The sequence below is a fragment of the Hipposideros armiger genome, unplaced genomic scaffold, assembly GCF_001890085.2.
Source record: "Hipposideros armiger isolate ML-2016 unplaced genomic scaffold, ASM189008v1 scaffold_431, whole genome shotgun sequence".
Taxonomy (NCBI): domain Eukaryota; kingdom Metazoa; phylum Chordata; class Mammalia; order Chiroptera; family Hipposideridae; genus Hipposideros; species Hipposideros armiger.
Window position 1 is genome coordinate 1,428,840 of NW_017731781.1, and position 15,565 is coordinate 1,444,404.

Consider the following 15,565-nt stretch of genomic DNA (forward strand, 5'->3'; position numbering starts at 1 on the left):
ACTCACCTTTCACCTTCTCTGTACTTTGGCAATGTTATAATTTATTCTCTTATTCAAGATACAACATGGAATCAGTTTCAGCCACTCACATTTTAGAATTTTCTTGAAAAAAGATCAAGCTAGTAGTTACAGTGACATTCAGATTTGTGACTTCTTGTTACTTATTCACAGTGCTTACTTTTACTTACTTCTCACATTACCAAAAGCATGCTAAAGTCAGCTCTGGAAAACCTTGCTTATCTGTTAAAATTGAATTCATAATAGCAATAAACTAATCTGAAAAGCATTTCATGACATAAATAAAAACTTACCCTTTGTTGAGTAATAGATTTTCTTCTTCTGCTTCTGAAAGTATGATGACCTTAGTGGGTGTCTGGGGCTCACGTAGAGAGTAAATTCTAGCAATCAAAAGAGAAGAAAGCCAGCACTTAAAATTCTTTCATTTCCCAAAATTGTCCTTTCCTCTACATCTAGTCAGTCCTACCCATTATCACAGCCATTTCTTTGCCAAAGATCTTGCTGTTACTGACGAAGTAGCCTACTTCACTTGTTCTTTAACATTACAGGGAGGTTTTCTTGGGACCTGAAGAAATATTCTCTACCCTCACTAAAATTCTTTATTAGCCTCCTCCGTACCATTGCACCTGTCTCTTCCATCCTAAGTCCTTAGCCATATTCATCATATTTAGTAATCTCACTACTGCCTCTAAGGTTGCCAGCTTCCCTTCAATTATATCCATCTTTCTCTGCCTGTTAGACATCACATCTCATTAGAAAAGGAACCATATTTCACTATTCTGGCCAGCAGAGTGAGTGACATTTAGTCTGCAATCTATACATGTTTTTGTTATATAAAGGCATAATATCATGTCAGCCCTACTTTCTTAAGGGAAGTATAACACTGAAAAAAAATTTAATTTGCCAAAATCATTTTAATTTAACATAACTTCAATTTTCACCGCATATATGGCTATTGTAAAAAGGAGGAATAATTTTCAAAAGGCCAGTAATATTAAAAATCCAATGTCCCTTATAAAGTCTTCATCAAATTAATCCCTTATTTTGTTTGACACACTAAGAATTTTTTAAACTTAGTTCCATTATCAATAAAACACCATTTAATAAATGTTTTCAATGAAAATTTGATCCAATTGAACATATATTCATATGGTCTTCCTAGCTTCCTATAGGCATTACTGACTTCAAAATACACATAAGTACTAGACGATATATATTGTAATGGGGAATAGTGAAACAGTAAATGCAACAGGGCCCTGAATGGGACTTATTGCCCTGAAATTGTCAAAAGGGTCCACATGTAGGAAAAGAAAAGTGTTAAATATACCGTATCTTAAAAAGAACCTTCAATAATTAAGGCCAGATACCTTCCTTAGGGCTTAATTGAGGAAGACTTAGACCCACACTATCTCCCACTGTCTCCTTTTTCAGCATATATAAAAGACTAAGAAAGAGGGTGTCAAGAGTCCTCAGGAATACAGTACAATGTCTGTAATGGGAGGGTATTCCCTCCTCTTTTTTTTAACCCCAACTCTAAAGCCAAATGGGTAGGGCAGAGAAGGCTCTAACAGAAACACTCAGCCAGATTTAGAGGTGCCAATAATAAGGGGAGATGGGTATCTCATTTCTGAGCTGAATGCCAGATGCGCTGCAGAAAACTACAAGCCACCAAGGTAAGGGAATTCTTGGGTGAATCTGACATGCCATATCCTGGGGTTGGGGGCATGTGAACACTATATGGTATCTACTGCTTATAGGGAAATTTCTGAAGGAGAGAGGAGGGAGCAGCCTAAGAGGACTATGGTATAGTACGCCCAGTTCTCTGTGGCCCTTGAAGGGCAGGGAAATGGACCTCGGCAGTTACCATGGCTCCATATGAAAGAACACAACAGTTAAGTTGAGAAGGAAGAAGATATCTTGACAATGGGTTCAGGGCATGGAGAGCTGATAGGGCCAATGGGAGACAGCTCCTCAATGATGGAGGGAGCTAAAGGCTAAACACTGCCCCGGAAAACACACACACACATCTGTGCAGAGACTACATCAACAGAGGCCACCAGCAGCAGAAAATGAACTAGATTAAACTAGGATCAGGGATATACTCCCACCCCATCACTGACAGACAACCAGTTAGGTAAGATGTCTGCCTCAGCTATCCCACCATTAAGGAGCTGGACCCAGAGGAAGGAAGAGGCAGCCCCCCTTCTTACACTGCAACCCCTACCCAACCCCCAACCCCAACCCCAAGGTACTGGGACAAAAAGAAGAATCAAAGAGCGGATCATGCCCTCTCCACTCACTTCAGATGCCTCAACGTCTGACCTGTGATAGGACCAGGATATAGTTTTGAAATAGATTTGAGATCAGTTTTAAATGGGACAGACTAAGTTTTTATAACTGAAAGTCATCAGAAATCTATGAGATCAGTATAACATGCCAAGAAGGGATCAAGAATTCAGGAGGGAAGGAAGATTTGGTAGAAGATTTGGTAGAGCACAGTTAAAAGCACTGATTAGGAAAAATAAAACTGGAGATATCTGTACCTCAGTTAGTTGAGTCTCCCCATAAACTTTTTACATAAGGCAGATCCAGAAAGTTAAGTGGTAACAGAAATCTCTGTAGGATTAGGACATTAAATCAGAGTGCAAAACCTGGAAGGGGCTTTAGAAATTACCAAATCAAATCTGCTCATTTTACAAACTGGAAACTGAGGCTCTCCTAAAAAGAAGTTTAAGATCTCAAAGACAGAAGTGGCATTGGGACAAGAATTCCAATCTTTCAATTCCCAATTATATTCTCTTTCCCCTATGCTACATTACCTCTAAAGTAGTGACATAATGAAAACAGTTTTAGGAAGATTATTTTGTTATAACAGCACTTACAGTTCAGATTAGGAAAGGAGAGACTAGAGGCAGGAAGACTAGTTGAGCAGGAACAGCAGTAATTAGGCATGCAAGTTAGGGCAGTGAGACAATTCTTAGTTGAACGAGTTACAACACCCATCAGATAAAGCACTCCAACATCCAAGGACCCATGTAGTGGCACCTTGAGCTATTAATTAGCAAAAAAAATAGAACCTCCCCACTCACAAAGCTATAACACACAGAAATAAAATTTACCTTATTACGTTGTCCGATGTTAACAGCACCACGTGGGGATCCAGCATTTCACTTGGATACCAGGCAGCATGCTTTAGAGTCAGAGAGGTAGAACTGGTGAAAAATCTCTCAGCAATTGGAGTGGTACTAAAATAAAGACAACAATTTTCCAAAAACATTTTGTAGAACTTGGATGAAAAACCATCTAAAGGAAAATCTATTAACACTCTTTGCTCTTCTTTCCTTCAAATTTCTTTCTCTTAAGTTTTGCTGAGAGAGCATTCAAAGCATCTATCTATTCAATCAATATTAAAGAATCAAAGTAAAAATTTTTCCTAAATTGTAGAGTATTTTATACTGTACTTTACAAGTGATTTTAGATATAGTATCTTATTTGTTCTTTAGTAACCTTATAAGGAAACTACAAGGACAGATATTACCATTCCTATTGTGAAAATGAGGAAATAAGAGATTTAGAAAGGAAACATTTTAAAGGGACCCAACCTATAAGTTATGGAACTAAAGGTGGGTTTCTACCTTACATTCTTTTCATTAGATGTTTCAGACTCTCGCTTTTCTGGATTTGTTGAAAAAGAAAATACAAAAGTAAAACTTAGTTGAACTTATGAACAAACTGTCTGGCTCACAGATAATAACAGCTTTAAAAAAAAATCTTATTTCTACCTACTTGAAAAACAGCCTGACTTCCAATGAGAGAGCAAGGTGATAATTCAGGCAGAGTAAAAGTATAATCACACATATACTATAAACATTACTATCATGAGAAGCCAAAGTGCATACCACCTGGAGTACTCATAGTAAACATATCTTAAGAACCAGTGGTCTTGAACAATTTTCTGCTTGTATTACAAATTATACAGATAAACATTAAATGGAAATACAACTTACCTACAATTCACTGTTGATTTTCCACCTTCAAATTCAGAATTCTTCCCCCATCTTTTGGGTAATTCTAATACCATAAGTCCTTTTATTCCTATAAGTGCTACATGATGTTGTGTTGGACTTAACAAGACTTGATAGACTTCAAACAGGGGCGGATTTATGCAAAGCAATTTCTGAAATTAAAGCGAACTGGTCAAAATAGTTCATTTTAATGCAAATATATGTGGTAGTTACTTGAAAGCACAGTACTGCTTTAGTTTCCCATAACTGTAAGATAATGAAGCATTCTGGATAATTACTAACGCTTGGGCCACTAACTAAAGAAATATTTTTAACCATTTTGATTGGAATGTTATATGAAATGCATCAAATTTCCCTACCTCGTTAAATAAATACTACACATAATTTCTGTTTTTATGATCAAGCTCCAGCTTACCACTTTAGTCTCAACTCTCCATCATTCCCCACTTGTACTCCAATCAGATTAATTTGTACTTCTGGGTAATTATTATGCTTTGTTATGCCTCTGTGTCTTTGCATAACTGTTCCTCTTTCTGCAATGTCCTCATTTTCCTTTCTTTAGCTGGCTAACACATTCTTGGAGACTCAGCTTCTATGTACTTTTCTCCCAAGAAAATATCTCTGATCTTCTGGACAGGGATAAATGTATCTTTTCTGTAATCCTATAGTACACTCTGGACAACTCTATTATAGTTCTTATCACCCTGCATTCTAATTATTCTTTTTTTTTTTTTTTTTTTTTTTAGCTGAGCCATCCTGCCACCTGTTGTCAGCTCAGTGGCAACTCAGCTCAGGCCAGGAATCGAACTGCCATTGCTCAGAGCTTGCACTCTTGAGTGAGCTCGTAACCAACTGAGCCACTCGGCCAACCCTCTAATTATTCTTTCACTTGCTCATCTCACACAAATTATGAATTACTTAGAATGAATTACTTATGAATCTGTATCTTTCCTCACTATCTTTAGCATAGTATATGGCATATTGCTGACTCACTCTCAATGTGTTGTAGTGAACAGACAAATGAAGAACTCGGAAGTATTAATTCTAATTAGTATGTTATAAAAAGAAATAGTACAATAAGATAGAGAATGGCTTCAAGAGCTTCTGCAGCAAGTAAAATGGTGCTTTACCTATGCAGATTTAATATGGAACAGCGTTTGTCTCAGCATCAAATGGCCTCAAAAAATTTCACTTCTTCCATTCGTACTTCCTATTTCTTCTCTTATGACCATGTCAAGTTCCCATTTTCATTTCTTTCTACTTTCAGCGATAAACCATGAAAATTCCAGTGTATAGAGAATCACCCTAAGCCATCCTTTTAGACAAGACTGTTCTGAATATGAGCTTTGTATTGTTACTGATATCTATAAGCCTGTTTTTTGTTTTGATTTTCAGCTGCCCTTTGCAGCTAAATCAAATCAAATGCTTTTTCACCTGTCAGTGGTTCTTTCCTTCTTTTCCCTATCTTCTCAAACCCCGTTGTCTTTCTACTATATTGTGACAGTCTATCTCAAATCAAACAAGGGTCACCTTTCTTCTGCTATACATCCAATCCAATTAACTTAAATGACTAGTGATAATCACAGTATTTAGGGTTTTGTTTGTTTGTCTGTTTTGTCTCTAAGTCACTACTCATGCTTTTGTTAACGTTTAACATTGCAACTCATGCTAAACTGCTTACTTGCTTACCTCAGAGGTTTTGATATTCTGGAGGACTGAGGGTCATTCAGATAGCTACCAATATTTACTGAGAGCTTATGTGTCCCAAGCACTCAGTAAACTACTGGAGATACCAAATGAATGAATGAATGAATGAATGAATAAATAGTAAGCAGACACAGCTTCTTCCTTGGTGTTTACAGTCTAGAAAAGCAGACAATTAATAAACAAATATGAATAATTTAATCATGACTGTGCCAAATGCTGCACAGTAATGTAGGGTGCTAGTGGAATACTGTGTGCTGAACATCTGATAATTACTCTTATAAACTGAAATTTTAACATCTGATAATTACTCTTATAAACTGAAATTTTAAAGTAGATCATAGACTTGTGACCAATTTTCAAAACTGCAAAAACATAGCTAGTGTTTCTTTAAATTCAAATAATTTCTCATCAACAAGAATCGGGCAATGACACACAACATGTGTTAGAATGCCTGCCAAGTTTTTAATTTATTTTTTACTTTTTAATCTTTAAAAGAAGAGAATCAGTTTATTACAAATAAACATTTCCATAAAGTTATATTTCATTACAAGAAGTCTGGAATATTTTCTGATCACACCCACTTTCACATGCTGTTGGCTTATCAAGAACAAACAAAAATCCCTTCCAACTTTGGGGATGACCTACTTTTCTAAAAGGGAAAAGAAAGAATTAACAGGAGACTCCTGCATGTCAGGCTCAAAACTTGGTGCTTTCAAATCTATTACCTGACTTGATAGCTCATAACAACCCCAAGAGAAAGTGAGGATTATCCCTACTATTTTAGGAGTGTCACGTCAGGAATGAGGTTTCTAAGGACCACCCTACTAAAAATAGCAACCGCACCCACACTCTCTATCCTCTTAGCCTGATTTGTTTTTCTTCAGAGCATTTGCATCACTGATATGCTATTGATCATTCCGTGGTCCTTCCCTTCCTCCCAGACCCCAAGAACTTAAGCACCTTGAGAGAGGATGAGTTCTTGTAACTGTGTCTGGCACAGCGTACGGGCCAATAAACATTTGTCCAAGAAAATACGGAAAGAAAGGCTACAAAAGGTTATGTGGCCATGCTAGAGCGCAATGAAAATAAGGAAGAAGAGAGACTTTTCCACTCGAAGTTGGCCGTCCCACAAAGGGCACTTAACAGCACACCTACCAGAAGACGAAAAAAGCCAGGATGGGGAGGGAACAAGAAAAAATAAAACTAGTTCAAATCCCAGCTGAGGGTGGTTTCCAAAATTAACCTGGCGGTACCTGGTACTGGGAGAAGTTGGGCTCCTCACCCGCGCCGCTGAGGCCCCGAAGGCGAACCACTAAGAAAGAGCTGCCTTCTCCGTCCCACAGGAAGAGTTCTCCGCTGAGGCCTAAGACAAGGTTTTTCGTCAGCAACTGCGGCGGCGACGAAGGCAATGATGAAGATGCCGATGTCCCAGCCTCGACTGGTATCTGGTTTTTCAGTCCCTCCCGGAGTCGCAAGAACACGACGTGGTTAGGAAGCCAGGTCTGCCACAGATCACCATCGCCGGAGAGGCCCTCAGCGGCCGCCATCTTGGCCCAACTGCTCTCCTCATTCCAGTTGCTCAGCCCGCCGCTGAGCGCAGCCAATCCGCGGCCAGCAGTCCACTGCTTCACCCAATCATCTAGCAGGTATCCCGGAAACAAGAGCTAGAGTTAGGGGCGGGGCGAAGGTGAGGTCAGCCCATCAGGCAAGGGCATCATCGCTAGTGGAATGCCAATTGCCAGTCAAGTATTTATTCTGAAGCGAAAGCGAGCGGGACGAGGGCAATAGGCCAGTGCCTGCTTAGAGAAAGTTTTGGAGCGGCGGGAAGTCAAGAACCTGGGGGAGAACGTGACACCTGTGTATCTGATTGCTTATTGGACACCTCCACCTGGGTAAACCTGGACATACAAAACCTTTCCTCAAGACTTACCTCCCTCAACCCAGGGTAGGTTAACATCACAAAAGTCACTACTTCAGTTACCTATCCTTTGGTTGCCCAAATCTGTCTCCTTGTTGGGCAGTCCAGGAAGACAGCACTTCCCAGAATTCCCTGCCGTGTAGTGCGATCAGCAACCAGAAACTATAACTCCCAGGGTTCTGCGCGCCCCAGGGGGCGGGGACTTCTGGCGGCGAGTCTGGTGAAGAGGAGATGGCACAGCCGTCAGGATCTCGGCGTCGCTCGCTGTACAAACTGGGCTCGCCTCCTTGGAAAGAGGCTTTCAGGCAGGTGGGTGTGCGGTTTGGGAAGCCTTGACTGGGCCGTCGTCACTCCCCTAATCCGTCCCAGGAACCGCTCCCTTCTGTGCCTTCGCCTCAGCCCGGTACGTGAGACAGGTGCCAGGAGCTCCTGACTTGTGAAGGTGGACCTGGGACTCAAATCTCCCACCGTAGGTCTGCGCCTTGGCCACCGCCCGGCCGCCTCCCGGAGTTTCTAGACCCCTGTGTGTGGGATTAGCCTGGGCCGGCCCCGTTCCAAGGGGCCTTATTTTTGGACTTGGGTTTGTTTTAAATTTGATGTGTGGTCATGGCCACCCCTCTGCACTCTACAGTAACAACACCTACTGTTGTTGGGTAGGTGGGCACCGAGAGAGGCACTTTGTATACCGTATACGTACCTCATGCGAGAGAGAAATTGTTTCTATTCAAGAGAGCGCCTCTATTCAGAAGAACCTCAGTTACAAAGTCTTAGCCGACTTGTACCTCACTTCAGTTCTGACCTAGTCTGAACTCAGCGTGGTTCCTGTAAATAATATGCCCATGTCTACAGGAATTCCATAAGTATTGGATATATCCCAGGAAAATAATCTGATGCTAGAAATGACTGTTGACATCAGGGTTTCTCATCCTCGGCTATTGACATTTTGAGGAAGTTAATTCTTTGTTGTGGGAGGCTGCTCTGTGCATTGTGGGGTACCTAGCAAAATCCCTGACCTCTACCCATTGGATGCCAGTAGCCCTAAAACTAGAGTTATGACAACCAAAAATGTCTCTAGGCATTGCCAGGCATCCCGCAGAATGAAAAAATTGCCCCAAGTTGAGAAACACTGTTGTGTAGGGAGGTGGCTACCATAGCCTTATCCAGAGCAGCCAGAATTTGGAAGCAACTGAAATGCCCTGTAGTAGGACAATGGATGCTGAACTATTATCATCCAACCATTAAGGAAGCTGGCATTGAAGATAGAATATGAAATATGGGATCCGGAAATACATGAACAGAGCATTGTAATTGCATCTATCTACATGTGGATAAGGACTGGAAGAGAATATACAAAATTAACAATAGTTAGGATTATAGTTGAAATTTTTTGTCTATAAATTTCCTTTAATGTTTTAACAACTAATCTAAGAATTTTTTTTTAAATGGAATTGCCTCTCCCACCCATCCCCACCCTATCCCCATTTTCTCCTTCTTCCAAGGGATGCCTGGAAAGAATGAGAAACAGCCGGGAGAGGCTCCTGAACAAATATCGCCAGGCTGGAGGCAATACTGCGCCAGGGAGAACTCAGAACACCCTTCTAGTGCAAGAGGTGATGGAAGAAGAGTGGAATGCTTTGCAGTCAATGGAAGGATGTCCAGAGGCCTTGGCTCAGGTCAGGCTGGAATATGTGTTTTCAGGGAGGGTGCTCTAGCACCCAGAATGCCAAGTGTCCTCTCTCTACCAATTTCCCCACATCCTCTAAACCAGGGGTCAGCAAACTTTTGAGATGGAAGAGCCACCAGGGGTCAGCAAACTGTGGCTCATGAGCCACATGCAGCTCTGGGTATGCACATGTGGCTCTGAAGTAAAACTGAAAATGAAAATAAAACTATCATAGTTTCATTTGTAAAATTTTTAAAGGATATTCACATAATGGTGATTATGTAAAAATATATTTATGGCTCTCAAATAATTTTTAAATTGTTGTGAGGGACAGGATTGGCTCTTCCAGGGGTCAGCAAACTTTTGAGATGGAATGTACCCAAAGAGCAGCATGTGGCTCACGAGCTGCAGTTTGACAACCCCTGCTCTAAACTCACCCACCCTCAAGTCCCCAATCAGGATTCTGAGAGTCTTTAACCCTAACATCAGACTCTTCTAGATTATTGGTTCCTAAATACCAGATTGTTGACCTGCTGTATCATTGCACTATAATCACTTATGAAACTAAAAAGACAGTAATTTTACTCCTTGGCTCCACCCCTGAAAGTTTTGATTCAGTAGGCGTGGGCTAGGAATCTTTTTTTTAAAAAAGGTTTCCAAGAGCTTTCTGATTCTAATCTCAGCCAGAGTTGGGAGCTGAGTGTGGCTAGGAAACCATTTACCACGTGTCAGGAAAAGTCCCGGATTAGAAGTCAGGAGCTCTGGAATTCTGACCCTGGTTTTGCTGTTGGGTCTTATCTGCATTCTATCTCTTTGAGCTTTACTTTTCACACTTATGAAATGAAGATAATAATGTTGTCAGCATTTTGAGTACTATATAAGAAAACGTGGAAAACTGCTTTGAAAGCATCAAGGCTTCCAATAATAATGATGCATTATTCAGTGTCTTCTGTATGTCCTATAGTATGCCAAAGGTTGGTGTTATATGATCAGAGTTAGTACTCACAGTTACCTTTTTCAGCTTGGTTTTATTCCCACTTTACAGAAGCCCAAACTGAGGTTTACAGAGGTTAGGAAATTTCTAGCAGTCACATAACTTTGGCAGAACCAAATACTTAGTTGCTGCCCTATATGGTTTCCCCCAAATTAAGTGCTATTATTTTGTCATTGGGTAGGTTTAATCGTTTTTGATGACTTCTCAGAATGACCACATTACTCCATTGTCAGCATAGTCTACAGAAGGACTGGTCTGATTTCCTCAGATATGCCTGGGTTCTTCAAGCTAGCCTCCAAGCATGAATCATTGTAAGGTTTATCAGCTGATTATAACATCACACCTCTCTGATGACCCTATTTTCTCTTGCAGTTGGAGGAGCCGATGGACTTGGCTGTGCTGGAGGAAATCCAACAGGAGTTGATTGACCAAGGTGACCTTCCTGCCTATATCTAGCTACTCTAATGCTGACTTTTTTTCTACACAACTAGTTATTAACTCCCTTTCCTCTACTTCCATCTGCAGTCAAGTGTCCAGAAGTGTGTTTTTACTCTGAAGTCTTGGCTCTCTGTTTTCTCAGTCATAAGAGTCTTCAGTGTGTTAGCCCTTATGCTCAGACCTCTCATTCCATGCCTATTTTCTCCTTATGACTACCCTACAAGGTAGCATGAGACAGAAGAGAGTGGTATTTTACACAGGTTGCACAGCTAGTGGTGGAGTTTGGAAGAACAATCAATTTTATGAATCCAGTTCCCATGTTGATTCTACTATCCTATAGTGCCTCTCTATTAATAGATTAATATCACCTTGCAGGATACAGTGCTTGATCAGATCTCTTGTGCTACCTAATTTAAGTGTCTTCTCTCTCATTTTTTCTTTATTGACTCCCCAGGGTCTTGTAAGCGTCCACTCCCTGAGGCGTTCATAGCACCGTAGAATGCATAATTAAGCACCTTATGTAATTAAGTCATTTATTCCACATAGCCCTATCTTGACTAGACTTAGTTTTTATCATCTGTAAAATATAATAGACCCACCCTGTTGACGAGACCTGCTCATCAACCGGGGTTGCATGAGTGGATTGGGTGGGAGATTAGAAAAGAAAGACACAGAGACAAAAGCTGGGATCCGGAGGACCCCCGACCGCTGATGGCGGAGCAGTGGCCCAGTTTATTTTTTACACCAAGCTTATATAGAGGGAGCAATTCCCTCTTTGTAAAGGGGGATATGGGGAAACAATTTCCCCTTAGCAAGGTTATGTTTAGCAAGTAGAAACTGTCAACAGGATTGCATTCCGTTATGTAAGTCTCAGGAACATCTGCAGTTTTGGCTGTTCCTCTTTCTTCAACGGTACAGTGGGGGTGAAACGTTCCCCAAGCTGCTCACCCAGACATGAAGGCTTGCCAGCTTGCCAGCTTACAGCCTTGCGGCCCCTGACTGCTCACAGTTTGCTCCCCACACCCTATAAGTCTATTTGTAAACCTAAATAACATGTATGGAAGACTTAGAGAAGTACCTGGCATATAGAAAGTTTTCAACAAATGATAGATGTTATTCTGAGGATACAAGAGCATGGACTCTTGAGCCAGACTGCTAAAATGCACTTCTCAGCTCTACCACTTTAACTTACGTGGTACCGGGCAAAGCACTTAATCTCCCTGTGCCTCAGTTTTTTCTTTAAAATAAAGATAATAATAGTGAAGAAGTTAATATATACAAAGGACTTGAAACAGCGTTTGACATATAGTAAGTGCTATGCAAGTGTTATTGTTATGACAGGTATTATTGACTCCAGTTAGACTGTAGATTTTTTTAACTTTAGTTACCTTTTTTTTTATTGATTCACCCTTCACCCTCACTACAAACCCTGTTTTAGTGGTGAAACATAGGACTCACTAAATATTTCTTTGGGGGTATATTTAACTAAAAAAAATCTGAAATCGTAAGGATTTACGTCTTCTGCCATACTCAGTCATAAGGAATACTCTAGAACAGAGCCTGGTAAACTTTCTGTGAAGGGCCAAATAGTAAATATTTTAGGCTTTGTGGTCCATGCTTTCTCTGTTGCAGCTACTCAGTTCTGCTGTTGTAGTTACTCAGTTCTGCTGTTGTAGTATGGGAACAGCCGTAGACAATACAAAGACAAATGAGCATGGCTATGTTCCAATAAAACTTTATTTAAAAAAACACACAAAAAAAATGAAGGTGGGCTGGATATGGCCTGTGGGCTGTGGTTTGCTGACCCCTGTGCTAAAGTCTAGACTGTGAGTTCCTCAAGAGCAGGGACCACCCTTTTTCATCTTTGTACCCCATGCCTACCATGTACTAGGTACTGTTGCATGTTTGCTGAATGAATGAACACACAGATTCTGAACAACACAAATTCTGAGTATATGGACATTAGGGAGCAAATCACTTTAGATCAGCGTGGGCCTGGCATCAGAATTAAGTGCCCTGTAAGTGTCAGCTTTCTCCAGCAGCCCCTGGGACCCTGACACTGTACACCTCTGCTCTTATAGCCTTCGGAGATGTGTGTGAAAGCTTTTTCCTTGCCCCTCAGACTCACACTTCACCTCTTGTGCTCACAAGAGGACAGATAGGAGGGGAGGGATCCAATAAGAGGAAGCCTGACAGAGCAGTAAATATTTAGTGATTGGTAGTGTAATTCTGCCTGAATTTTTCTTTTGTGTGGATGAAGCCTTTAAAGGTGAAGTTTGGCATTAAAGACAGGGCAATGGGTTGAAGCATGAAGCACTCCAACTGTCCATTGCCTTGCAGAACAGGCCATTATCCGTGAATATGAGAAGAGCTTGCAGTTTGATGAAAAGTGTCTCAGCATCATATTGTCTGAGTGGGAAGCAAACTCCCTCATCTGTCCTGTGTGTACAAAGTAAGTGTTTTCCAAACCTTTTCATCATTATTGGTTCCCACCCCACTCCAAGGTGAGTGGAAATCCCCTCCACCCAAATTTGTTGTCTGGAAAGGTTTGGGGATCCTGGTCTGCTGGCCATGAAGCTCTGGGAATCCCAATTCTGCCCCTAGGTACAACCTGAGAATAACAAGCGGTGTGGTCATGTGTCAGTGTGGCCTGTACATCCCATCTCATGTAAGTGTTCCACACACAGATTTTGTGTCACCTCTTTCCGCGTAGTTCTACTTTCTTTAAGAACCTTCAGTGGTGTGCTGGAGCTGAATGCACATCTTCTCCCAACTCATGTTCAGTGCACACTGGTAGCTTGAGATCAGCCATGGTGAGAATATACAAGAATACAGCATGGAAATTAGCAAGCACCACAAATCAGGGTGTTCCCTGCCTGTTCCCCAGAGCCATTTGTTAAACACTTATTACTGTACCACTGCTGAAGACCTTTATAGAGAGCCCAGTTTAGAATTCGAAACACTTGTATCTGATTGTTCATAAAAATTTTCCATATATGAATACACACCTATGTTCAGAATTGAAGCTTCAGTGATCTTAAAATACAGGAGCCCTCTTATCTGACATGATGGGGACTGAAAGTTTGTCACTTGGTTAAAGTGGCGAGTTAGAAAAATGAAACATTGTATACTAAGTTTCAAACATAAATTTGCCAGTCCTTGAGTGGGGCCCTGCTCATTGGAGAGCTGAGTCTTTTTTACATAAACCACTTTTACAATGTGGAGCCTGGATTTCCAGTTTTGTTTCTGTAGTGTATCAAGAAGCTGAATACACAACTTTAGGATCTTTCCTCCCTATCTTGTACCTAATTCAACATTTTGAAGAATTTTTTAAACTTTTTTTTAAGCAACTCATCTTTTTTAGTGTTTCCTAAACATCCCACTTAGTATCACACAAAAAAGAAAATTTTATTTTCATCTCTTATTTTGTTGGTTTACATAATTAAATTACTCTCAATTACAGTAGCAAGTTCAGTTAGCACAAACAGATCTGAACCAGGCACTGCTGGCTCTTGATAGGGATCCGTTTGTCTGGTGGAGGCAGAAGCATGAGGGAGGAGGCTCTGAGTGCTCCCAGTGCTGCAAGTGGCAGTGTGTTCTGTAGCAGGAGGGAAGAGCATTGGTTATACTGGAGAGGCGGTTAGATGAAGATTGGTTAAGAGATCTTTTTAGTATAGTCATGAGCCAAGAGCATTTTTAAAGGTCCCAGGAATCAAGCCGTCACATTGAGCTATAGTTATATTGGTTATCATGAGGAATCAGGATTTTGAACCTGTTGACTTATGAGGTTAACTAATATTAGGTTGTAGTTTAACTTTTTTATTTTTTAGTCTCCAGAGTTGACAGAGCAGCAACTCCGTGCTTTGTTAGAAGCCAGTGTGAATGAGCACAGTGCACACTGTCCCCACACACCTGAATTTTCAGTCACTGAAGGGACAGAAGAAAAGTCCAGCCTTCTCATGAGCTGTCTGGTAAGCCTCTCATGGGACCCCATGGTAAGAGCAGGTCAGTGTTTGGTTTTCCCGCCCTGGTAGAAATAATAGCTTGGAAACAGGTAAATGTTTAAAAATGCAGTTTCGTCTCTGAGTTTACTTGAATAGAAAAGTAAGGGTAATGAGTCAGTCAGTTCAACTAAAAGGCCAATCGTTCCCTGAAAGGAAAAGGGACAGAGGCAGCACAGGATCATGCAAAGTGCATTGGTAATTAGGAAGCCTGGCTTCGCTGCCTACTCTTGTTTGATTGGCAGTAGTGGTCTTAGATGAAGCTGATTATTTCATATTCATAAGACCCAAATAGGCCATCCTGGTACCAGTTTTTAAAAGTATACAGAACAGGAAGCATAGCAGGGCAGAATCAGGCTTGTCTCTTCAGCAAGAATATTCACAGAGGATCAAGGGCTAGCCTCTAAGTCCCCTGATGGTTTCAAAGGCAGTTCTGAGACCACAGGACTATGTCCAGCAAAGCCTGGACAGGGCTTATCACTGACCTCTGACAACCACACCACCTATTTCGTAATTGTAACTTAACTCAGCACCATCTTATATGTAGGAATTCTATTTGCAGGATGTCATTACTGATTACAACTTTTAACCGTATTTTGAGATAAAATATAAACTGTTTTCTATTTAAATCCAGGCTTGTGATACTTGGGCTGTGATCATCTAAAGCCAGCCTTTACTCTCTTTGTTCTACTGGATTGGAAACAATTCATTCCATCTGAGAAGGGGCCTTGTAAATATAAACTTTTCATTTATAATTTATTTTGTATTAAAACTTTTTAAATGTCTCTGCTCTGGTGTTTT

At 40.8% G+C, this 15,565-nt stretch overlaps 2 protein-coding genes across 4 annotated transcripts in view; one reads left to right on the plus strand and one right to left on the minus strand.

Annotated features, from left to right (window-relative positions):
• NUP88 (nucleoporin 88) overlaps positions 1-7,381 on the minus strand; it is a 27,848-nt gene extending 20,467 nt beyond the window's left edge. Inside the window, exons 1-4 of the mRNA XM_019664866.1 lie at positions 7,004-7,381; positions 4,026-4,195; positions 3,138-3,263; positions 312-398 (exon numbers count right to left, since the gene is read on the minus strand). Of these exons, the coding sequence (XP_019520411.1) occupies positions 312-398; positions 3,138-3,263; positions 4,026-4,195; positions 7,004-7,297 (677 nt within the window). The 5' untranslated portion in view covers positions 7,298-7,381. The remainder of the gene's footprint in view (positions 1-311; positions 399-3,137; positions 3,264-4,025; positions 4,196-7,003) is intronic.
• Positions 7,382-7,464: 83 nt separating this feature from the next.
• Positions 7,465-15,549, plus strand: RPAIN (RPA interacting protein). Of its 3 annotated transcripts, XM_019664868.1 has the most exons (7): positions 7,467-7,977; positions 9,168-9,341; positions 10,698-10,758; positions 13,104-13,215; positions 13,368-13,431; positions 14,594-14,734; positions 15,399-15,549. In XM_019664868.1, the coding sequence occupies exons 1-7, from the start codon at positions 7,900-7,902 to the stop codon at positions 15,426-15,428; spliced, it is 660 nt and encodes a 219-aa protein (XP_019520413.1). In that variant the 5' UTR covers positions 7,467-7,899; the 3' UTR covers positions 15,429-15,549. The 3 variants fall into 3 exon arrangements, with proteins under 3 accessions (XP_019520414.1, XP_019520415.1, XP_019520413.1); XM_019664869.1 differs by lacking the exons at positions 13,368-13,431; positions 15,399-15,549 and having other exon boundaries at positions 7,465-7,977; positions 14,594-14,699; XM_019664870.1 differs by lacking the exons at positions 13,368-13,431; positions 14,594-14,734; positions 15,399-15,549 and having other exon boundaries at positions 7,465-7,977; positions 13,024-13,109.
• Positions 15,550-15,565: the final 16 nt, after the last annotated feature.

What these genes read in the sequence shown, in the direction of transcription:
- RPAIN (XM_019664868.1), top strand. Translation starts at nt 7,900, where the DNA reads ATGGCACAGCCGTCAGGATCTCGGCGTCGCTCGCTGTACAAACTGGGC. An exon ending in GGAAAGAGGCTTTCAGGCAG is followed by an intron (nt 7,978 to 9,167) that starts GTGGGTGTGCGG and finishes CCTTCTTCCAAG; the next exon opens with GGATGCCTGGAAAGAATGAG. An exon ending in ATCTGTCCTGTGTGTACAAA is followed by an intron (nt 13,216 to 13,367) that starts GTAAGTGTTTTC and finishes TTCTGCCCCTAG; the next exon opens with GTACAACCTGAGAATAACAA.